Genomic DNA, 23,967 nt, shown 5'->3' on the forward strand with positions numbered 1-23,967 from the left:
TTAAAAATAAAGCATAAAGGACCAAAACACCACAAATTACTTCAGCTCATGCGAAAAGCCCACGTTTGTACACTGAAATTACACTTTAGTGCTGTTACTGTGTAGAAAGTTTAAGAAAATGTGAATAAACATGTCTTTTTACTAAATCAGGTTAAACATAATTGGGTCGAGTACCAAGACGCCGTTGTTGTTGGAGCCAGAGCCATACCTGACTCCATCTCCAAGGATCCGGATCGTGCTGCCGTACATGAGCGGCAAATGTCGTGAAATGACGTTAACGCCCCTGACGCGGAGGGACAGAAGCGGAAAACAGCGGGCTCGTTTGAAAGGAAGAAGTCATCGCCGTGGTTACCGACAGTCGTGTTGCTCACTGAGAAAGTTTGGTTTTTGGCTTTGCAGGAAAAAAATAGCTCAGTACGTTGCAGTGAATGTTAAATATGCCTTTGAAGCATGTTGTGTTGTTTTTCGAGGCACTGGCGTTGCGCTGAAAGCTGTCAACACCAGACAACAAACGGAAAATATATAGTGTTTAGCGTAGAGGTGGCTAACGTTAGCTGCTACAGTAGCACTGTTTTGCACAGACATCACACAGTCCTATTTCTGTTGGTGCTGCTACAGTCTTGATATCTGTCTGCTTAGCACGTTATCGAAACAGGTAAGAGGCAAACTACATAGTGTCCAGTTAGCTTGTAATCTGCGAGAGACGGGCACCGTTATGTAGCTAACATCACATACAAAAATACAAACACCCCGCTGATTATTACTGTTATTACCGACGAAGTAGAAGCAGGTCATTTGCTGATAATGTCCCATCTGTATAATCTTTAATCCACTGCTACAAACATTTGTATGCTTCTCATTCGAAGTTCTAAACTGACCTCTGCTTTTATTTTTGCTTCCTCGTCAGTCCCAAAATGAGCTCCAAAGACGACGCTCGCGTCCTGGTTTTGGAGGAGCAGGTGAAGAGTTTATCAGATGAGTTGATGCAATGCCAGGTATGTATATACATGTGTGTTTAAAGTCATATAGTGCTGTAGTGTCTGCTATTTGAAGGGTGTATTATTTCATAAGAAACGCAAACGATTAGGACTGACCTCCACATAACCCGAAAACGTTTAATAACTCTTAAATGGCTAAATCTGCTGATTGCACTGATGACACTAAGTTTAATTTTCAAATTTGGATCATGTTGACAATTGTTCAGCTAATTTAAAAAGCTTACAAATGCACCAGAGTGTACAAGTACTACAACTAGTTCTGCCGGTAAAAAAAAAAAACAAAAACAAAACTGAAAACTATTAAGCACATCTTTTTATGTGCAGCCAGACACTTCTTCTTACAGTTGCCAGCACTACTTGCTCTAAAGCAGATGCTGTATGCAAAGCTTTTCTTTCCCTTTTTACTACTTATCATTTTAATCTGCTCATTGTGCACTTTTAAGAAAAAATCCAGTTCTTTTCTAATCTTATTTATGTCTATTTCTGCTCAAAAAAAGTCTGTGACTCACATAAGATACATCTACAGCAGGTTTTTGTCACAGAACAGCAACAAATATGAAATAATTCTTGGATATATAATGCGGCGCATGCTACAAAGTGTGTGTGTATATATATGTATATATAATACTCAAACTACATAATGATGATGATGATGTTTATGACAGTCATCGGTTTAAATTGCATTTTTCCAGGGATTTTTTGTTTATTATTTCTAAATAACATTTTTTTTTTCACTAAACTGAATACAATATGTTCAGTCAGTTGGCTCCAGAAGATTGTAAATGTCTCATTCAGCAAAGGCTGTAAACAGTGCGTAGCATCCCCAAATTTTCTGTTTGTTGAAATAAATGCGAACACAGACACAACATGCTTCTGAGCAGATCTGAGAAGCTTTCATCTTCACTTTATGAGTCAGTGATTGAGGGAGTCCTTGCATACTCACCACCAGGTGGTGTCTAATAACATGAGTGAATTGATCCCAGCATTTCTCACTTTGCATATCCACACTACCTTGCTGTACAGGTAGGTAGACAGCTGTGGATTTCAGCAGATGAGGTGTTGCATTGGCACTTTTATTACAATGTTGATACCACCTAACACGGTTTGCCAGGAACATTTGTTTTGGTTCTGTTAGGCTGTAATCACACATATGCCTATTAACTTATATATCTTGTGCTCAAACTTAGGTCTGACTTTTAAATTAAAATTTGGAGGAGTACTAAGGTATCTTTACAAACCTGTATAGTGGTACAAATCCATGTGTGCACCTATGCAATTCAATAAACGGAAAACTTTATTTATTTACTCCCAATTCACCAGTAACTTGTATTATTGCATTATATGACTGAAAGAATACTCTTTGCATAATTTAAAATCAATAGAAGAGACACAGATTGTGAGCCATCAGTCACTTTCTGCTTTTAAAATGTGCATTTGTGAAGCAATTTGTTGGAAGTTAGTTGTACATAAAGTTTATGATTTTGGTAAACATAGTTTATAGTGTTGTAGTCAGTAAATTAAATATGTTGTGTGTTATTTTTGTCATCTAAAATTCATATTTAAATTCATATTACACATTTTATATATCTGTTATTTTAAAAAATGTTTCCACAGCCTATAGCATTTATTTCTCATGACAGTGCTGTTTATTTACACTACAGTTGAAAAGTTTGGGGTCACTTAGAAATTTCCTTATTTTTGAAAGAAAAACAATTTTGTTTTCAACGAAGACAACCTAAAATTAATCAGAAATCCAGTTTTAACCATCACTCCTGTGTTCCAAAGCTACATTGCATTCACTAATGGTGTTGAAAGGCTCACTGATGATTAGAAAACCCTTGTGCAGTTATGTTAGCACATGAATAAAAGTGTGAGTTTTCATGGAAAATGAAATGAAATTGCCTGGCTGACCCCAAACTTTTGAACGACAGTGTATACCACTGAGTAGTCCTTTGTCATGCAAACTTTTGACATATACGTGAGAACACCTTTAAAGTGCAGCAACATTATTAGAATGTTTGTTTCAATTACAATGCACAGCACTGCAGTTTTACTAGTTTGCTGGTGTACTTAATTGATTTCAGACCTACGATTCCTGTTGCTTTACTCTTAACTGACATGGAGGCCGTCCTTGGTGGTCTCATCTCAAGTAGAACATCAGCAATTCTGTGTATCTAATAAGGACCTTAAGTTGTAGAGTGTACAATTTAAATAGTGGCATTTGAATACTACTGATGTCTTAAGTCTCTGGCATGATGTACTTCAGGACAGCCATTAACTACAAAGAGTCTCTTCTGTCAGCCAGCAAATGTTCCTGCTAGACCACGCTACTACTAATATGTGCTGAATTCCAGCGACTCTCTCTGGTATGTTTAGCCCATGGTGTTTCAGTGTCTGGATTCAGAATGAATAATTCAGAGATCATCAAACACATATTCAATGCATCTTTAAGTACACATACGGCAGAGGAGAGCTCTTGATGAGGGTCCTCACTGAACATTTGTCTGTGGAACGGCTAATGGCAGCCAAAGGCCAGACACAGGGAGACCACGTATTTCAAGTAAACCATGCTGCTTAATTTAATCGTTAGCCGCACTCCGGAGTTGATTTGGTGAGATCTCTATCTCCCTTTAACCCTGTTCCCTCTCTGTAAACACACACACACCAACACTCAGATGCATATAGAGACAGAGACCTACAGTCCTTCCACTTTATATGTTCAGCTCATGGTCTTATCAAGGTCTGTTTCTGCCATTTTAGTAAATAATTGATTAGACACTTTTGAAAAGGGGGTTAAAATTCATGTACTAATTGGAGACCAGTAGATTCCAGTGGGAGGGATGACTTTTATCTTATGATGATGTGAACATAATTTATCAGATAATTTTATATTAAGTCGATTTGGTATAATTCTGTCTTTTAATGTCAGAAAATGTAGTTTTTAGATGTCCCTCATTAAATGTAATGTAGCTTAAAAATGTTTGAAAAACCAGCGAGACAATTTGAATTGGAAATGTGTCAGGGGCTGGCTGGGTTTTTCCACTTGAAGATGACTCTCTCTGTCATCAGTTTTGAGTTTCTTTGGGGCTAGTTACTTGGGAGCCGTAGTGGAAAACATATCCGGAGAGCAATTGATTAAAAAAGAAAATGCAAGCTCGACTGCTGTGTTTTGATTTGGATCCCAGCTCTCCGCAGTCATAAATAGTGCATAATGACAAGTGTCAATGCTGGCTCCCCTTGAGTCGAAGGTCACAGCACTGCTAAGAGAGGCTCATGATTAGAGAGGACAGGCCAGATTTAAAAAAAAAAAAAATTGTACAAGATGTTTAAATTATTGATTGACTGCTCCTACTATCATATGCTAATGTCACTGAGCATCCTGTTTCATTTTTTGTTGTTTTTTTTTTTGGTGAGAAGAGCTGCGATGTGTTGCAGCTTTCCCTTTTAGGGATTTATCAAAATCAAACTTGTTGTCAAATGTATCAGGCATGATTTATCTCAATTAAGAATAACAGCTGTTGAGTTGCTAAATCCTTTATTTTCACAGGCAGACAAGGAGTTTGTGTGGTCCCTGTGGAAACGCCTGCAAGTGGCAAATCCGGACTTGACCCAGGCTGTTAGTTTGGTGGTTGAGCGGTGGGTAGATTCATCCTTTGCATTGCTACCTGAGAGGCTCAACAGCTGAACATTGCTTTATCTCACAAGTGAAGAGAATATGTGTGAAAGTCATTCAAGGGGTGTTTAAAGCACCTTGGCCGTTCTTCGGGGGTTATGACGGAATCTGGTGCAGATGCTGATTTAAGCCCTCTTATCCCCCGTCTAGCAGTTCAAACAACGGAAACCCTTTTAATGAAAACACTCTTCTTCTTCTGCTCACATGCTGGACAGTTGAAACAGTCCTGCCAAATGCTTGTCTTTATCGGATAAATTGTGAGATTGGGTATGACCTCTTTTGCAGGATGACTAAGCTACACGGAAAATAGTGGCCTGGGAACTTTCGGAAAAGACAGAGGTTCAGGCTTTTTCCTGATGATGCACATTTGGCTACACAAAATATATTCTTTGTTATTAGGAAAGATATTGTGTCCTCAAATTGTCTTTCTTTTATCACAGTACTTTAAGAACTGTTTGTTTATTCTACTTTCAGCAACAGCCCTTAAGGTTTGTGTACAAATTTATTCAGTTTTTGCTGACATTTTTCTTCAGGGAATGCGATAGAGCCATATTTTCCGGTGCATATCGCACACTTTCTGAGGTCTGTCAGTTGTTAGTAAGCCCTTAATAGAGGTAGAACACAGTGCAGAAACTGCCTCGATACCTGTGCCTCTCATTTCTTCTTCTCACCCTCTTCAGTTCCTTATAGCCCCTTAGGAAACCCATCAAAGTATGTAGGTCCACCGAGACCGGTGGGGGAACATGCAACCAGAGAGTGTATGTGTATTGTATCACCTGATGCGCAGGAGGATATTGACATGGTAATTGTGTCGACTCCAGTCAAGCGCTGGTGCCCACTGGGAACCGCCATTCATCCCTCCCTCCCCTTCCTGTGCGGATCATGTAGAGTGATTGGTTGGTTGCTCAGGACATGGTGAACACAGCCCAATATATGAGGAGATGCAGCTAGGCCTGCCTGCGTTCCAGCCCCTCCAGGGACAACAGATACTTATTTCAGCGTCTGCCGGGGGAGAGAGCTGATCAGAAGAGGCAAAGAGACGATAGAAAAGGCCTCAAAGAGGGGAGGTGTAGAAGGAACAAGTGATGAGTGGAGGGAATGGGTGGTCTCTGGTGGTCTAAAGCAGTTGAAACAAACAGGTCCCCAATTGAAGCCTTGTTTTTGACTCCCTAAAAGTTAATTATGATAAAAGACGTGCTAGTCAACTAGAGAGAGGGTTCAGAGTTTGGCGCTGCAGCATTGTAGTACTGTAGTTCTTTTGTTAAACTTTAGCTTTAGTGAACATGAAAAGGATTAAGATATTTAAAGATATGTGTTTTTTAGCTGGTAAGTGCAGCAAGTGGACAAAGAATTTGAAGTTGACAGTTTGAAATTAGCATGATTAGAAAGGACAGAGTCTATACACACGTGGACAAAATTGTTGGTACCCCTCAGTTAAAGAAGGAAAAACCCACAATTCTCACTGAAATCACTTGAAACTCACAAAAGTAACAATAAATAAAAATTTATTGAAAATTAAATAATCAAAGACAGCCATTACTTTTGAATTGTTGATTAACATAATTATTTAAAAAAACAAACTAATGAAACAGGCCTGGACAAAAATGATGGTACCTCTATAAAAGATTGAAAACTATTTGACCAGAGTGACATGATTAACTCAGGTGTGTCATTTAATTGACATCACAGGTGTTTCCAAACTCATAATCAGTCAGTCTGCCTATTTAAAGGGAGACAAGTAGTCACCCTGCTGTTTGGTGAAAAGGTGTGTACCACACTGAACATGGACAACAGAAAGCGAAGGAGAGAATTGTCCCAGGACATCGGAAAAAAAATGATAGACAAACATCTTAAAGGTAAAGGCTATAAGACCATCTCTAAACAGCTTGAAGTTCCTGTGACAACAGTGGCTCATATTATTCAGAAGTTCAAGACCCACGGGACAGTAGCCAACCTCCCTGGACGTGGCCGCAAGAGGAAAATTGATGACAAATTGAAGAGACGGATCGTTGGAATTGTATCCAAAGAGCCCAGAGCAACCTCCAAAGAAATTAAAGGTGAACTCCAAGGCCAAGGTACATCAGTGTCAGATCACACCATTCGTCGTTGTTTGAGCCAAAGTGGACTTCATGGGAGACGACCAAGGAGGACACCACTGCTGAAAAAAACTCATAAAAAAGCGAGACTGGAATTTGCAAAAATGCATGTTGACAAGCCACAAAGCTTCTGGGAGAATGTCCTTTGGACAGATGAGACCAAACTGGAGCTTTTTGGTAAGGCACATCAACTCTATGTTCATAGACTCAAAAACCAAGCATACGAAGAAAAGAACACTGTCCCTACGGTGAAACATGGAGGAGGCTCAGTAATGTTTTGGGGCTGCTTTGCTGCATCTGGCACAGGGTGTCTTGAAAGTGTGCAAGGTACGATGAAATCTGAAGACTATCAAGGCATTCTGGAGAGAAATGTGCTGCCCAGTGTCAGAAAGCTTGGTCTCAGTCGCAGGTCATGGGTCTTCCAACAGGACAACGATCCAAAACACACAGCCAAAAACACCCAAGAATGGCTGAGAGAAAAGCGTTGGACTATTCTAAAGTGGCCTTCTATGAGCCCAGATCTGAATCCCATTGAACATATGTGGAAGGAGCTGAAACATGCCATTTGGAAAAGACACCCATCAAACCTGAGACAACTGGAGCTGTTTGCTCATGAGGAGTGGGCCAAAATACCTGTTGACAGCTGCAGAACGCTCATTGACAAATACAGAAATCGTTTAATTGCAGTGATTGCCTCAAAAGGTTGTGCAACAAAATATTAAGTTATGGGTACCATCATTTTTGTCCAGCCCTATTTCATTAGTTTGTTTTTTTAAATAATTATGTTAATCAACAATTCAAAAGTGATGGCTGATTTTGATTATTTAATTTTCAATAAATTTTTATTTATTGTTACTTTTGTGAGTTTGAAGTGATTTCAGTGAGAATTGTGGGTTTTTCCTTCTTTAACTGAGGGGTACCAACAATTTTGTCCACGTGTGTACTGGAAATGACAAAATTTTACTGAAAAAAGTTGCAAAACATTTACATTTGAAATATTTTAATAACGTGGATGCTTTTTTCAGATAATCTAGCTGTTGAATTTGGAGAATAAGCTTGTTATATACTAGTTTAGTCACTCTATGCTCTCATGAATATGGACACGTGTTACTTTTTTCTTTCCTTTTTCTTCTAGTGAGAAACACAAAGCTGAGATGAAGGACCGGAAAGTGTTGGAGATCCTCCAGTCCAAAGACTACAAGATACAAGAGCTGGAACAGGTACAGTACAGGCTGTTACTCACTGTGTTAAGCAGATGTCTGTCAAATCTCACTCATATTAATTTGTATATTTATGTAACCAAAGCTGTGAATTGTATGTATTAAAGCAAATCAGAATAAAAGTAAAGAAATCTCTAGTAACATAAAGAGAAACTAAATCCACTTTATACAAAAGTTACAAAAGCATTCCTATATTTGAACTTTCTGTATTAACAAATCTGGAAATCTTGTTGGCTAACAACCAGTTCCAAAGGGACAGCGACAAAGCATCTATCTGACATTTCAGTCACATCTATTTCTTCTATATAATTATTTATTTGATGTCTTTCACTAAAATCGGTTAGGTTTTGATATTCTATTTGACACGATCCTCTTTTGCCTTTTCTTTGGTTGCAAACGAGTGTTTGTTATTAGCTTTTATATAAATAAATTAAATGTATCACAAAAAAGTGATACATGAAACAATCTGTGTATTTTTATCAGTATCACTTTCATGCTATCTCTCTCTCTCTTACCTGCTTTTGCTTCGCACCTTTAGTAATATTTCTTGATGGTATGATGGCTAATGATAATGACATCACTAATGTAATTTACTCCAAATCATCATCCCTTCACCGAAGCATCTGTCAGTCTCCTTCATTAGCGCCCCTCATCCAGGATTGTGTTCATTCTTAATGAGACTGGCTGTAATGGAGTCATCAGCCTGCCAGTGCTTTTTGCCATTAGCCTCCTGAGCTATCATAATAGTAGCTCATAGGACTGCAAGATATGTTATTAGTGCAAACTTTATTTTAATGCAGCACATGCTTTTAAAGTAAAATATTCTAGTCAGCCAAGATAGCTCACTGTTTTCTCACAGGATTCACAAAACTGCGGACAAAATATCTTTGAAGCACAGAGACTCCCAAGTACTACAGCAAAACTCTCTTGATAGTTTTCTTGATTTGGAATTGTTATGAATGTTTCTGCTTTGCATTGTTTCTGAAAAAACAGAATAGAATTCTAATGGATATAATCTTTATCCATGTATCCAAATAATGATTGACCGTTTGGCGCCCATGGTGGCCAGCTGGCATGCAAACTCTAAAACTTTTTAGCATCTAGATTGGACACTATCAGTGATGCAGCAAATGTCCAGAGAACAAGCTGCTGTATGACACTACCATTGAAAAGTTTGGGGTCACCCAGGCAATTTCCTGATTTCCGTGAAAATTCACATTTTTATTCATGTGCTAACATACACTCAACAAAAACATAAACACAACACTTTTGTTTTCGCTCCCATTTTTTATGAGATGAACTCAAAGATCTAAAACTTTTCCTACATACACAATATCACCATTTCTCTCAAATATTGTTCACAAATCTGTCTAAATCTGTGATAGTGAGCACTTCTCCTTTGCTGAGATAATCCATCCCACCTCACAGGTGTGTCATATCAAGATGCTGATTAGACACCATGATTAGTGCACAGGTGTGCCTTAGACTTTCCTCTGTAATTATATTTTACAAGACTCCACTCAAAATCGTTCAGTTACCTCTGCGTGAGGCCTGCTTCGTTTTAACAAGACTTAGATAAACTGAGAGCTTTACTGGTTTGGAATATTGTAACTTAACAGTAGCCTAAATTAATGACGGGCACATGACTAACCTGCTACAGCTAAACTTTACCTATTCATCCAGTGTGCCAAACCTCAGAACCAACCTTCCATGTTCCTAACAAACATTTGAACCTACCTCCCTCTTGCTAATTTCATAGCTTGCAAACAGCACAAACAGGTAAGACAAATGGTGACTTAAACACGGTTAAACTATTCATGCTCATTTGTGTTTAGGTGTAAACGTACAATATATTTTTTGCTTTCATAGAAGCCTTGCATTTTTGCTGCATTTCTTCAGAAGAGTTTCACAGCTTTTTTTTTAAAAAGCTCATTAATAGCGCTGGGCTCTGTGCTGTGTCATCCGGCCCTCTGACAGTCATCATCTCATCCATAGTCTTGAGCCATGCTCACATAGTGATTAATTGGTCTTCCCTCTTTTTTGGGGGGCGATGTGATGGTTCGCTGAGTCCACATTGGATCTCAAATTTTTCTTAATATATCGGCTCTTCCGCTTTGATGATCTTTTTTTCCCCTTGTCTTCTTTTTTCCCTCCACCTCTTTTACGCTATACTTTTGTAACATAATTAGCTTTCATTTTTGAACTGCACTGGGAATTTTCAAATGCTAATCTTTCTGTCCTAGACCTCTTAACTTGGCGGAACCCCCCTTTTTTTTCTCCTCTATCAATTGAGCGCTACTGGGGTTCAAATTGTTCTTTCCTATCTCATTATCAGCGTTTGAATTTATTTTCTGCTCTCCAGTATAAATCTCTATTAAAGCCCCTCTGTTCTTATAACGGCAAGCTAGAAGTAGCAAGGAACGCTAAATCCACTATCTGGATATATCTGAGCGATTTCCCTCTACATGGCAATTAACTGCATCCCAGAGCACAGTGTTATTTGAGAGGAGGGTGTACCCACAGAAGGCTGTGGATTACCAGCCAATGCCAAACCCCAGCTGATGTAGTGTTAAGAAGCCAGCTTCCTCCTGCTCGGGCCACAAAGTCTGCCAAAAAACATGAATTGAACATATACCAACATCAGAAGTTGGTGGTCATTAAATCATTGTAGTGTTTCTGTTGGCCTCTTGTTTGTTGAATCTTGAGAATCATCAAATTAATCATCAGAGGACTTTGTTCTGTTTGTCTTGTGGCTAATAAAATTAGAGTATAAAAATCTATAAACTCCAAATGTTTTCCTTTGTTTTAATGCAAAAAAATATTTGTTCTGAAAATGTTCACACTTAAAGAATTACTTTTTTCACAACATTATGAACAACCTGAAATTTCTTACAAAAAATAAATTCAATTTCAACAACATTATGCCTCAGTGTATCATTTAGATATCGCTACTTACAGGCACAAAACGTTTTATCACACGTATCTACAACTGAATGAAATAGCATTTTACTTTATGATCAAAACGACAAAATGTTACAAAAATGAGACACAAAACGATAAAAGTGAGAAACAAAATGACAAAAAATGAGACAAGCGACACGAAACAAAACAAAGAGACAAAGACTGACAAAAAACACTTAAAGGCGTCAAAAAAATAGGCAAACAACACAAGCGAGACAAAAAAACCACAGAACACTGCATAAAGCAAAGCAAAAATAAGACCTGTGTTATTGAACTGGGGGTCAGTTGGGTGCTAATAGATGAATGTGTGTGAGGGCTTTCTCTTCAATCATTAATCAAAAAACAAAAAATTAATCAGCAACTGCTTTGAAAGTGTAGTGGATGGTTTTCGCTCTTCTTTCAAACTCGTGTTTTCCAAACAGGTAATTGTTCCTGGTTCTTAAACCTGCCATTTTTTTTCCATTGTCTTAACTTCCTCGTAAATCTTTATGTTTTGGTGTGTTTTTTGGGCAAAACAAGACATCACTTGGAGCTCTAGAAAGATGTTGTATGCGTTTTCTGAGGCTTTAAAGACTTGACGAGGACCTTGTTTAGTAACAGCTGGCAAAACAGATGATTATCAAAGAAAATGAGTCTTTAGTTGCTCTTCCATTTCTGTTACAGGGTGAAAACCAAGTTTGCTAAATATCAATTTTATACAGTCAGTATGTTTTCTGTTTAATACGCACAGATGTAATGTGAGTTAGTATATTTAAAAGTGAGTGTTATATGTGCTTCAGACCATAGTAGGGACGTAATCCACATTTTTGATTTGAGTTTCCAATACTTAAAATCCAAAATATAATCTGCCACCCTCTTTCTCTCTTCCTTTCTTACCGTGTCATTCACTGCCTTTCTTCTATATCTCTGTCTGCCACAGAAAGTGTCAGGACAGCAGCAGGAGATTAACAACTTTGTACAGAGGAGGACAACAGTGGAAGAGGAGAGTGCTTTAATGAAGAAGGAGCTGACAGCTCTGCGTGAACAACTGGTCAATAAGAGTCAGCAACTTAAGGTTGGTGGAACCAAATTTCTGTGGCAGTCTGGGCCTCAGATTCGAAAAGTCTCTTTTCTTTGTGGCACCTAACACGACAAGCCCCCTGTGGCTATGGCTTCAGGCATTTGAATCATTTAGAAGAGAAAGGATTGTTCAGCCCTCCTGAACACAATCTCAGTGTCTTTGTGTCGTCTTCTCTCATTTTCACCCTTACTCTTTCTAGCTCTTTTTTTTTTTTTTTTGCTTTTAGCTTTCTTTCTTGCTACTGACAACAGAGAATACTTAACAGCTGGAAAGTCTGTGTGTGTGTGTGTGTGTGTGTGTGTGTGTGTGTGTGTGTGTGTAAGATAGAGAGAAGGAGTCAAAGGAAAGCAGGTTGTTAACTTGCAGATAAATACTTAATGCCTCCTTCAGTGGGGGGAAAGTGAAAAGTGTGCACATGATGGTGTGGCTTCTACCTAATTATGCTTAGATGGGACACGGCTATGATTAATTGATAAAGGAATGGTCCTTACACAGTCTTGGTGGGGTCTCATGGTGAGAAATCGTGGGGGACAGCATCAAAGGAGACCTCGGTTGAGTGTAATGGGTCTCGTAGCAAGCACCATTCTCATTAGGAGCCTGTCATTAAAGCTGACAGACTGGCCCCTGCACCTACATGAGTCCAGCTCTTGCAGCAGAGTTCGGCCCACACCAACCAACATCTGGCCACGTGGGCCCAGTCATACAGCACAGGTGACCTTGGCCAATCAACGACCCATGCAGGGGGCTCCCGCAGAAAAGCCGCTTCACTGTTTACATATTCATTTCGGCTTCAACCCCGTGGGCTGCTTCTTTCTGTACCTCTCCGGCTTCCTTTTTTTTCATTTTCTCAGTTTGAATTGCTACTTTTTTCTGTTTCTCTTCTTTCGTCACTATTGTTTATTTGGCCCTGCTGACCCCCCGCTCCTCTCTGCACACACACACACACACACCTCTCTTGTTCAGGAAATGAAGACGGAGTGTAGGAGGAAAGAGGAGGAGGAGCAGCAGGTGGTGCAGGCTCTAGAGGAGGAGAAAGAGGGATTAACTTCCCGCTGTGCCGCCCTGCGAGCTGACCTGGAGGAGAAACAGAGGCAGGCCAGCAGCCAACGAGACCAGAGGGATGCTGCCCAGGCCAGATTAAAGGTATGAGCACGGTGACAAGTCCATTCAGACACACACACACCTTGAACTCTCTGATCCCTCACAGCCTTTCTTCCTCGCCTTGTGAATATAAAAAGATCTCTGTAGCAAAACACATAATTGAATATGCAGAGACTATATTCAAAGGAAGGAAAAATTATGATTTAACACAGGGGAGACAGATCTTGCTGGGTTGGGGTAAAAAATGAATTGGGTGGACCACAACTGAAAGGAACTTTTGTGAAGTTGTTGGTATGTGCGGGTTTCAGAATTTGTGCTGGTTGTGTGTTGTGTGTCATTCAGTCTCCCTAAAGCAAGCAGGTAGTATTCAAAATCTGTCTATTGCTACAGTCATCATTATGGATCAGTACTTTTCATCACCGTGGGCATGAGAAGTACAGTGACAGATTTTTGAATATTAAACCAATCGAGTGGCAGTCAAAATCCTTGAAGAATTTTCCATTTCAATATGCAGCCTGTTGCCGTTTCTTCACAGAAATCAACTTCCTAGCAGAGTCTCAGGACATAAGAGCTGCAGGAGAACCTCACATTCTTCCCCTTCCTTATGAACTAATCGTTATGAAATGTATTGCTCCCCTAGTCAAATGGAGTCAGACAGAAAGTCCTGAATAAGTCAGAGCTGCCGAGTAATTACACTTGGATGGGATGGAGCCCGGCAACTAGTATATGCACATCCATCACAGCCGGAGACACTCCACCTGTTCCTCATTTTTTGTATCATACATTGATTTGAAAGATGGAGATGGAGATTATGGGATGCACGGGGGATACATCATGCCAATTTGTTTGACATAGCAAAGATTTGTCCAGGACTTTATCATTTAATTCAGTCATGCAAGCATAGATAAGATATAGTTATTATTATTACTTAAACTGCACAGAAATCGAAAAATGTAATGAAACTATAGCCCCTAAGCTAATGCAAATTTAGTAAACACCAATGTGTATGTTATAGCAAAAATATTTTTCCTGTAATTTTCAGTGAATACTTGATTTGTTGTATGGTTTATACCGGGTTTGGTGACTTATTAGTGTTTGATGTCATGCCTTAAGGAAAGTCTGTCACTAACACCATTCCTGCACCTACCGCACAAAAGCATCATAGCAGCAGGTGCAGTCTCTAAATATTCTGGTATAGTGTTACATCCATGTACATTTTGCGCTGAGGTGAGTCTGCTGAAAGTCAGTGTCACACAAATAAAGGCCTAAAATATTTACCACCCTGCTCCTGGACTTAAAACTAAAACCGCTGTCACAATTTCTATGTTTTTGCAGTTTTTATGAATTAATTATTTGTGGTGTTGCATGTTTTTGTTGAATTTCTCAGTAAATGTGTGAGTTGTAGGCATCTAGTAACAGCAGGTAGATTTACAACGTCAACAATAACACTGTACATATCCAAATGCTGCTATTGATTCCTTCACAGAGTAGGTAAAGTATACCACACTTCCCAGTTGGTTTACGGCTGTGTCATAAAGAGTCGGCGCAAACACATAAGCTGGCATAAAAATGCTGACATAAATATTTATTCAGAAATACACTACTGTTTCAAAAGTTTGGGGTCACTTAGAAATGCCCTTCTTTTTGAAAGAACAGTGTTTTTTTCAATGAAGAGAACATTAAATGAATGATAAATCCAGTCTAGACATTGTTAATGTGGTAAATGACTATTCTAGCTGGAAATGGCTGATTTTTAATAGAATATCTTCATAGAGGTACAGAGGAACATTTCCAGCAACCATCACTCCTGTGTTCTAATGCTACATTGTGTTAGCTAATGGTGTTGAAAGGCTAACTGATGTTTAGAAAACCCTTGTGCAATTATGTTAGCACATGAATAAAAGTGTGTATTTTCATTGAAAATGTGAAGTTGTCTGAGTGACCCCAAGCTTTTGAATGGTAGTGTAAACTGGCATAAAAATGCTATCATTAATATTTCTTAAGAAGTATATTTTTTGCAAAAGACTGTCAATTTAAAGTCATTGTTCCTCTTCTACATCAGGATCTGGAGGAGGAGCTGCATAAAGCTTGGCAGGAGCTGTCTGCCTTGCAGAGCCACAGCAGAAGTCTTGAAGCTCAGCTTTCTTCCAAAGAGAGGGAGGTAACAACCAAAGAGGAGCAACTCGATCGACTTCGGTGAGCCCTACCAACTGAAGCAGTGTCTTTGTTCTTGTAACAACCACACCCTAATACCTAATACACCCTTTGGGGTGACACAGATTTCTTCCACTCTGGCTCACCTAAAGCCACTTGATAAGCCCTGCATAGTGGATGTGCTTTAAAAGAGAGAGAAAAGGGAAACAGGGCAGGCTTTGGCTAAGCTTTAGTCGATATGATAAAAACTGTGAGAACTGTAGGAGCCTTAGTGGTAATCTCAACCTTTTTTAACTACTTTTCTGTTTTAATGCCAGAGGCACTCTAACATGTCAGTCACACCAGGACTATAGAGTATTCTTAAGGCTTTAGGTAGGTGATTAAAGATGTCCTTATAAGTTAGAGGAGCACTTTGTGATAATTCCATGGAAGGACACGTAAACAAATGAACTTTGATGCTAATTAATGTTGCTCTGTTGAGAAATTAGCCGTTGTTGATATAAGAAGGAATGTGAATGTATCACTGTCCTTAGTTCATTACAGTGATGTAATTTGCAGTTTGTGAATATTCTCATAATGGTTGTTATTTCCATGTTTCTATGGGGAATATGTACTAACCATGAAAACAAATATCTGGTGCTATGAAGACTGTACACAGGGTGTCCCTAAAGTCTGGACATATAGGCAAAAATACACATTTTCAAGAGATGAGATTTTAAACAACATTTTATTCAATATATTGTTTTTTAAATATATTGAATTTAATACATTTGATAATTGATCAAATATATATTTATATGATAGCCATATTTAATCTGTGGAGGCAAAGAAATTGTAGTTGATGAGATCTCCTATGTGTCCAGACTGTAGGGACACCCTGTATTTGTTTAAATAATTTAAATTATGTATTTAAATTACACTATTTTATATTTACACACTTTCAATGTTATTTTAGAAAGAAAAAAAATCATACACCCTGATAATTCAGATGCCTGGACATGCTCTTGACTTCATATTTTAACCCTTTAAGCTTCAGTCAATTCCAGCCGTTTTCAGTACAAAAAATCGCTAATATTCTATTTTTAAATAAAAAAATTACGAAAAATACGGGGAATATTGGACGCGCATCGGGAGGTGCATTTCCTTGAAAACGACCGATTCGGGGATTTTATACTGACTTCAGGACATGTTTGGATAAAATAGTTTACTGGCTTGTGTCATCTGATGTAAAAGGTTGGATTATGGCCGTTTTTTGTGGAATCTTTTTTTTGTGTGTAATAATAAACCCGGAAATGTGAGTCGCGCTGTGTGCGTTGAAGCCGTGTATAGAGAACGGATGGATGAATATTTGTTTTTGTCGGACAAATGTGTTTTTCTCACCCGCTGTGGTAATCGCATCTGAAAGTGGTTTATACCGGCGGATTCATGAGAATCTAAGCTTTCCATCGGTGTATAGTGTTTGTATAATCGCGTTTGCACCCGTCGGACATTCTTGAAATTCCTATGCAAATTAGTAGGTGTACCGCCGGCGGTACACTGAAGCTTAAAGGGTTAAGGAATTTCTTTATCAGGATTACGGATTCTTTATTTTTTTTCATCCAAAATCAAACCCATAAATTTAGACATATAATTTCAGAATGTGGATGAGGAAAATAATTTCCACCCTATACATACATAGAATTTTTCACAAGCTTTGACTGTGTATAACGCACTCAGTGTGTGTGTTCAGTCGTGATTTTACAGAAGTGCAGACTCTGTACAGACAGAGCACGGAGCATGCAGCCGAGCAGAGCCACCTGATCAAGCAACTGGAAGGACTCAACCTAGACACACAGAAGGTCCTGAGGAACCAAGAAGAGGCACACACTGCTGACACCACTTCCTATCAGCGGGTACTTGTGCATGCCAAACCTCAAACTCATCGTTGTTAAAAACCACTCTGTTGCACTCCATTTGGGCCTCACCCGCTGTTGTGATTTATTTCCAAGCTAGTTGTAACCTGCAATTATTTTACTACTGCCAGAAAAGCACTTTTCTCACAGTTACTCAGTTACTATCCAGTTACTGTGAATAGGTTCTCATAGTACCACACCTCCATCTGATGACTGTGCAAGTGGAGGTATAGAGAGAGACATGTTGCAATTATAAATCATAAAATAGCTATTAAGAAACCTTTTTGGCCCTACTATGTATCATCTTTTGTTTTGTTTTTTTGCCTTTCATCCTTTGTTTTTGCTATTATTCCCTATTTAGATGGTCTTAACAATGTTTTTCTCAATGGAAATAAATAAACATTCCTACAGGAATGCATAGAACAGTTTCCACATCAGCTAAGTACTATATTTGTGTCACGTTCCTCTGGTTGACTTATTTCCCCTCCTCTTCACCCCCCCTTTGCCTACTTTTCCAACAGTTCTGTCTCATTTATGTTTGTTGACAGCTATACAAGGAGTTGAGTCAGTGCTACCAGGCTCTTGTCACTAGTGAGGCCAAGCTCCGTCAGAGTCACCAGGAGCTCAGCAGCCAGTTGGCTCAGAAAGACCAGCATATCTTGGAACTCCAGACCCAGCTACAGCAACAACAAGAACAAATACAACAGCAGCAGCAGCAACAGGCTCAGCAGACAGCCCTTTACCCCTCACCAAACAGACAAACCAACTTCAGGGTAAGCATCGTTCTTCTTCTTTACCGCCTCTCCCACAAAGGCCTTCTCTTTGTAGACTTTATAAAGTGCATAAAAACTCCAGGCTAAGAAGCGTTCTTCTTGGTCTGCTGTAAAAGTTGTTGAAATTTCATATCCATGTGTGTGGGTATGGACAATAAATTTGTTTGCTTACGTTTTCCAGAATACTGTACCTATCTTTTCATTTATATAACCAACATTATATTTTGCCACATCTGCCAACCACTTGTCTTGGCCTAGTGTGTAATTGTCCGAAGGTAAAGTGATGTGTTGGTGGATTAGCAGGCACATCAGTAACTGACAAGCGCCAGCATGGCCTCTGGTGGTGGTCTTTAACTCAGAATCATTCTTTTGATATTTCTCTAGTTCACCCTTGATCTATCCGTCTCTCTTAGCACCACTGTCTTTTATGTCAGCTATCTGATCTTCTCCACTCTCCGTTCTCGGCACACGTGCTCTCTCTGACTTACTTACTTTATCTATCTTCTTTCTCCCCTCCCAACCAAGTAACTGGAAATCCTTTTAACACACTCCGGTCAGGTAGCAAAGACAGATAAGAGGTGGAGAGAGGTGATTTAATTGGAGCCCAGTAATGTTCTTGAAGATGATGTTACAGTTCTACATCTGTCAGTCACCAGGAGTTCGGTTTTGGCTCTTTAGCTTTGAACCGTCACCCAAAGCAATAGAGGCCTTTAATAACTCCTAATGATATAGTGATAGGTGCTGGACCACACAGTGTCAAACATTCGGTGGAAAAAAGCATCTACATCTTGTACACTTTAGCCACGATGGAATCTGTCAATCTGTTCTGCAGTATGATTTTTGCTTCAGTTTAAATTGGATCCTGTTTCAAATAAAACTGCTCTGGAGCTGATGCAGCTAAGATAATATTTTTGCAGCCGTTGCGTAATATGTCTATACCTCCGCTGACTGTAATTTCTTAATTTGATTGGTTGATTTTCTGAAAGTGCTGCCCCCAGACTGTGGAAGTTTCAAGATATCAGCTCAAATGTTAAGTGAGTTAAAATCACCCTGTCTCACTTAACCCTGTTAATTTAACCAGCGGTAAAGTATAAATGGATCATTTAGTCAGTAATTAAATACAGTACTGCAGTGTTCCTCCAGTAATTAATACTGCATTTAGAGAAGATGCAGTTAGTGCTGTGTGTGTTAATGTGCATTTTTTGTGTGTATGTGTGTGTAGTATGGCCCTATATGCATTCACACACGTATATATTTAAGTGTGAGTTTGTTTTGTCAGACTGAAGATGCACTCCACACTTTGTCTCTTTGCCGCCCGGGTCAGACAAAAAAATAAAAAAGAAGCGGAATCACAGATCTCCATGGCTGAGAAATAATTACGAAAATAATCATGTGTCTCGCCAAAAGCTAAGAATGAATAATAACTTTTGTTTACTGAACACATGTAGCTCCTGTCTGGCTGATTTGTTTCTTTAACTTTCTTCCCTACTGACATCAAAGTGAACAGATCAGGTATCCCAAGGTATAGCACTCAGTCAGGAGGGCTTTCTGTTTCCCACTCTGTAATTTCACTGACAGGTTGTGCGTATGTGTGCACGTCTGTGTCTGCGTGGGTTTGACGGAAGGTGTGTGTATCTGAGCACATAATCGCAAATTCTGTAACAACTTCCTCCCGAACACCTGTTAAATTCAAATGCTCAGGTTGTTAAGGCAGATTTAATTTTAATTTTAAATGTTTTGGTGGAAGTTACCATTGGAGGTGATCAAAGTGCTGATCGCAACGGGAGCACAGGGGGAAACGCGGTGCTCATTTGAATATGGACCAGAGCGACGGCTTTGAACACCCCTCCCGCAGTGGTTTAGGTGGGGGTGGGGATAAAGGAGGGGAGGGTAGGTGAGCGGAATAGCACTCATTGTGTGTTATACTTCCATGCTGTGCACAAAGATTGATTGTCTGTTCTCTCGTGTCTTGTGCCAAGCTAACTCTTTACACATAAACTTACAAAGGCTTGAATATGAACCGTCCGCGGTATACCAAATGTTCTCAGTCAAGCTGTCAGTTGATGTCAATCATGTTATGTTTTTTAGTTAGATGTCACCTTCTCTATCAGTCAGCTTTTAATAAGTGAGGATTTCTTTAAAACAGCAATATTCCAGTATTGTTAGCTATCACAATCTGCACCATCCAAGTACGGAGACATTGCTGTTTTTTCATGTTTTCAAGTTATCTGTCTGTACATTCATGCATGTATCCATCTAGTTTTTGAGAAGGCAATATGTCTTGAACGCCTTAAAGGAATTTGCTAAAATTTGAGACAAACTTTCACTTGGACTTAAGGATGCACTGATTGGATTTTAGTGGTCAGTGTGACTTCACAAAACACATTTCTGATTATAATTCAGAAATTCATACTCAAATTATATCAAAGTTTCAGCCCCAAATGTCTAATGGGAAATAATTCTGACATTTTATATCCAAAAGATCTGGACAGACATGGACATAAACTGCAACTTGATTTGTTGAGGTATATACCATAATATTGTTAATGCTAATTTTGATAATATATGAATCAGAAAAAAAGAAGTTGTAGAGCAGATGGCAACACTTTAAAATGTGAGCAGTCCTAAACAAATTAAATTTATACTGATAAAGAAACAGAGGAAAGAAGTAATTTCTCATAATGTAGAGTTTCATCTCAAGATTGTTCAGTTAGTCAACAGATCGACTGTTTCTTCTTGTACTAACGCACTTGTCCTGTTTCAAGACTTTTAGTATGGATGTATTTGTCTGTTGCATTTTGAAAACAGTGAAATATCTCCATAATGTCAGGTTGTAAGTGGCCCAATGCCCCGATCTTCTAGCTTTAGGACTTGGCTGATGGTCATGCACCTGGATGACCCCCACGCACAATGAGATGCTGTCTGAACAAAATGCCAAGTTATGGACGTTTGGGTTGCCAGTTTGGGTGGTCACCATCACATTCTAAAGGCAGGGAAGATCCCTCATTAGTGGACAAAAAACTAACTGGAGTGAACATTTAATCATTTACAACTATCTCCGTTACTGCATCATCGTATTTACAGTAGTCTTGTGCTTGGCTACTATCAGAGCCGAGCGGTGATTAAAGACCAACATTAGAATCCATAGCAGACCCCCAGGCTTTCTGGAATCATCACCACCCTAAATGAGTGGTAAGCTGTTAATTGTGTGGGCAGTCATTCAAGCACTGGTTCTTCTCTCATCAACATTGGAAGAGGAAAATTAAACATTCACTCCAAAAAAGTTGTATCTAAATATACGGAAAGTAGCACTTGTTGCCTTTGAAATATTTACTGAAACTTTATTTTTTATGTATTTCACAGGCCTGTTTCACAAAAGATATTTTGACATGACACATTTGGAAAAGTATAGCAAAAAAATTGAACAATGGCTGATTTCCATTTAGCTGATTGGAGTTTGGATGTGCTTTGGATTGTCTCATTGGGGCACTCGGTAGAGCAGAACCAGTGTTAATGTCATTTGTAGTGACTGTGTTCTTTCAAAATAGTGTTAAATTTTTTTTTTGTGCAGATTTAGCATTACAGGAAAGAACAGCGAAGAAACAACAACAGGAAAGTCTGTTATTGGCTTTTCTAAATAGATTTTACCCTCAGACATTTTTGCTGTGTTTTTTACATTTGCTTCTGGCTTGTTATTATATTTGTTAATCTAAACACTGTTAGATGTATAATTAAAGTACTAGTTGCAGACACATGCGTGCTCAAATACACCCACCATTTGCCTGGTCACCTTTGGCTTTGACGAGGCGTTTCTTTTGATCATCATCATCATTAATAGCAAACATCAAGTGAAAATGATGAACCTTAATCTACAAAGAAACACGGAAATACTGTTTTCAACTAAAAACTAAACAAACAGAATGGGAGTCAGCCAGAGGCTCTCCATATTGTGTTTTGTATGTCTGTGTTTTTATTTACTGTGCAGAACTGAAGTTTGTACTGTTTTTGACCTTCTGGTACTCCATAGAATGGATGTAAGCTTAAGGATAGAGAATACTAGGAAGCAGCATGGAATCAGCCTCTGTATGATTTTCACCTTGAATAAATTTCAGGATACATACGATCATCTCTGCTGGGATTCAGAAGGATGTGATAGAAAGGTGGCAAAGTGTCATATCTCTCTGTTGACTTTCTCTTGGGTTTTGATTTGACTCATACCTCCCCTTTACTGCAACTCTCAGGACATCCCTCAGAGTACGTTAAGCGTTTATTGCAACTTGCTGCTTGTATTTGCATGCCTCTCTTTCTCAGATACTTCAGTTTGACTTATTGACGTAAAAAATAATGTACTGTGGATCAAATAATGCCTGCAAATTTTAGCCTGATTCTTATAATACAGTATTTATCAACTACTCTTCTTGTGTATGCGGAGTGTGTTAATCGATAAATAGTATGTCAATTTGAGTTTGGATATGAATGTGTATTGGAGCTGGACCATGTCCAGGGCTGGAGACATACTAATGACATAGACGCCAGTGGTGTGTTTTACAAGCTCAACTGCTCTCATTAGATGAGAACCTCAGTGTAGCACAGCTCGCCTCATTAATGAAGCACAGCCATGTGCCGCTTTAGAGACATCCACTCACTCGCTCGAGCACATACACCCGGGTCAAGCAGACTGTGTGGGAGGACTCAGGGCTTTTGTACGCACACACACACACACACACACACAGAACACAGATGCACCTACGTCCAACTTTCTGTATGCTGTCCTTCTGCAAAGGTCCCTTTCCACTGTGCTATCAGTTAACATGCTCATACATAAACACACACATTCCTTGAAGAATCACCATCTTGAATACAAAGTGCACCTGTCCTGGTGGGGAGCGTGCACCTTATAGCCCTCATTTCTCAGGCCTATCCAATCACTTTCTTTCCACAGATGTGTGCGGATGTGATCGTGTGAGCTTGTGTTGTGTATTCATGCTGCTGTCGTGTGTGTTTGTGTGTGTGGGGTGGGGGCCCCTCCTGATTATAGCTACTCCATAATTAACAGTGATCAGATTTGTTTTGTGGCATAAATGGTGCATGTGTATGAACATTAGGCCTGGCAAGTCTCATTTCAAATTCAGCTCAAGGGCTCGGCAGCAGACGGGTCACGAGCTTCAGGGAGCACAATCACAAGCCTCGCTCCATATGGTCCTGCCTGCGCATCCTCACCAGCGAGGCCGCGAGTGCCAGACAAGTTCCCCCAAGAACCTAATCGTGTTCAGTAATTACCAAGACCGGCTTTTCTCTTTTTCCCTCCCTCCTCAGCCTCCTTCCAATCTCTTGCTCTTTTTTGTTCCCCACCACACACTGCCATGCTCTCTCTTCTCTTTTAGCCTCATGCTCGCTCCCCGTCTGTTGGTTTCGCTAAGCTGCTTGTAATATGTTTATTTTTTCCCTTTTATATCTTTGCTTCTTTATGGTTTCTGCGTTTTTCTGTTTTCTGCTGAATGAAAATCAGGATGGGGACAAGAAAGATTGCAAGAGGAAAAGAAGTCAGACACTCCCACATTAGTTAATTTCTAAATTGCTTTATGTGGCTGATGCCGAAAAATGTACTCCATCCTCCTGCCTGCCTGGAAATTATAAATAATTGTAACAGATGCGCCAATATGGCCGGCCTCCAATAAACGAGGCCCCAGATAATTTGACCAACCCCCTTTGACAGGCCAATTTAATAAAACATGAACAAAATCTTCCTCACTAATAATTTATCATCCCCTCTCCTCCCCTTTGGTTAAAGTTGATTACCCTGGCAGTTAACAAGGTCACGCCCAGATGCCAGGTTTCTGATAATGCAATCAGGACTTGTTGGGAGAAAAGGTGATGACATCCTGTGTGGTTTCTTCACAACCTGGCCTCCCTGTACAACACAGTTGTGAAGGCTTTTGTTGGTCGAAAGACTTTTGATTTGATGTTGAGTGGAAGTGTTGTTGACAGCATGGGCAAGGCTGTTCTCCTCAGTGTTCACACTTTTATTAAGGATTAAAG

At 39.4% G+C, this 23,967-nt stretch overlaps 1 protein-coding gene across 1 annotated transcript in view; it reads left to right on the forward strand.

Annotated features, from left to right (window-relative positions):
- Positions 1-205: 205 nt before the first annotated feature.
- Positions 206-23,967, forward strand: part of cntln (centlein, centrosomal protein) — a 90,251-nt gene continuing 66,489 nt past the window's right edge. The window contains exons 1-9 of the mRNA XM_051945974.1: positions 206-414; positions 908-995; positions 4,546-4,634; positions 7,903-7,987; positions 11,868-12,002; positions 12,972-13,151; positions 15,172-15,305; positions 16,993-17,155; positions 17,704-17,928. Of these exons, the coding sequence (XP_051801934.1) occupies positions 248-414; positions 908-995; positions 4,546-4,634; positions 7,903-7,987; positions 11,868-12,002; positions 12,972-13,151; positions 15,172-15,305; positions 16,993-17,155; positions 17,704-17,928 (1,266 nt within the window). The 5' untranslated portion in view covers positions 206-247. The remainder of the gene's footprint in view (positions 415-907; positions 996-4,545; positions 4,635-7,902; positions 7,988-11,867; positions 12,003-12,971; positions 13,152-15,171; positions 15,306-16,992; positions 17,156-17,703; positions 17,929-23,967) is intronic.

Source organism: Acanthochromis polyacanthus, chromosome 3 (assembly GCF_021347895.1).
Source record: "Acanthochromis polyacanthus isolate Apoly-LR-REF ecotype Palm Island chromosome 3, KAUST_Apoly_ChrSc, whole genome shotgun sequence".
In the NCBI taxonomy this organism is placed as follows: domain Eukaryota; kingdom Metazoa; phylum Chordata; class Actinopteri; family Pomacentridae; genus Acanthochromis; species Acanthochromis polyacanthus.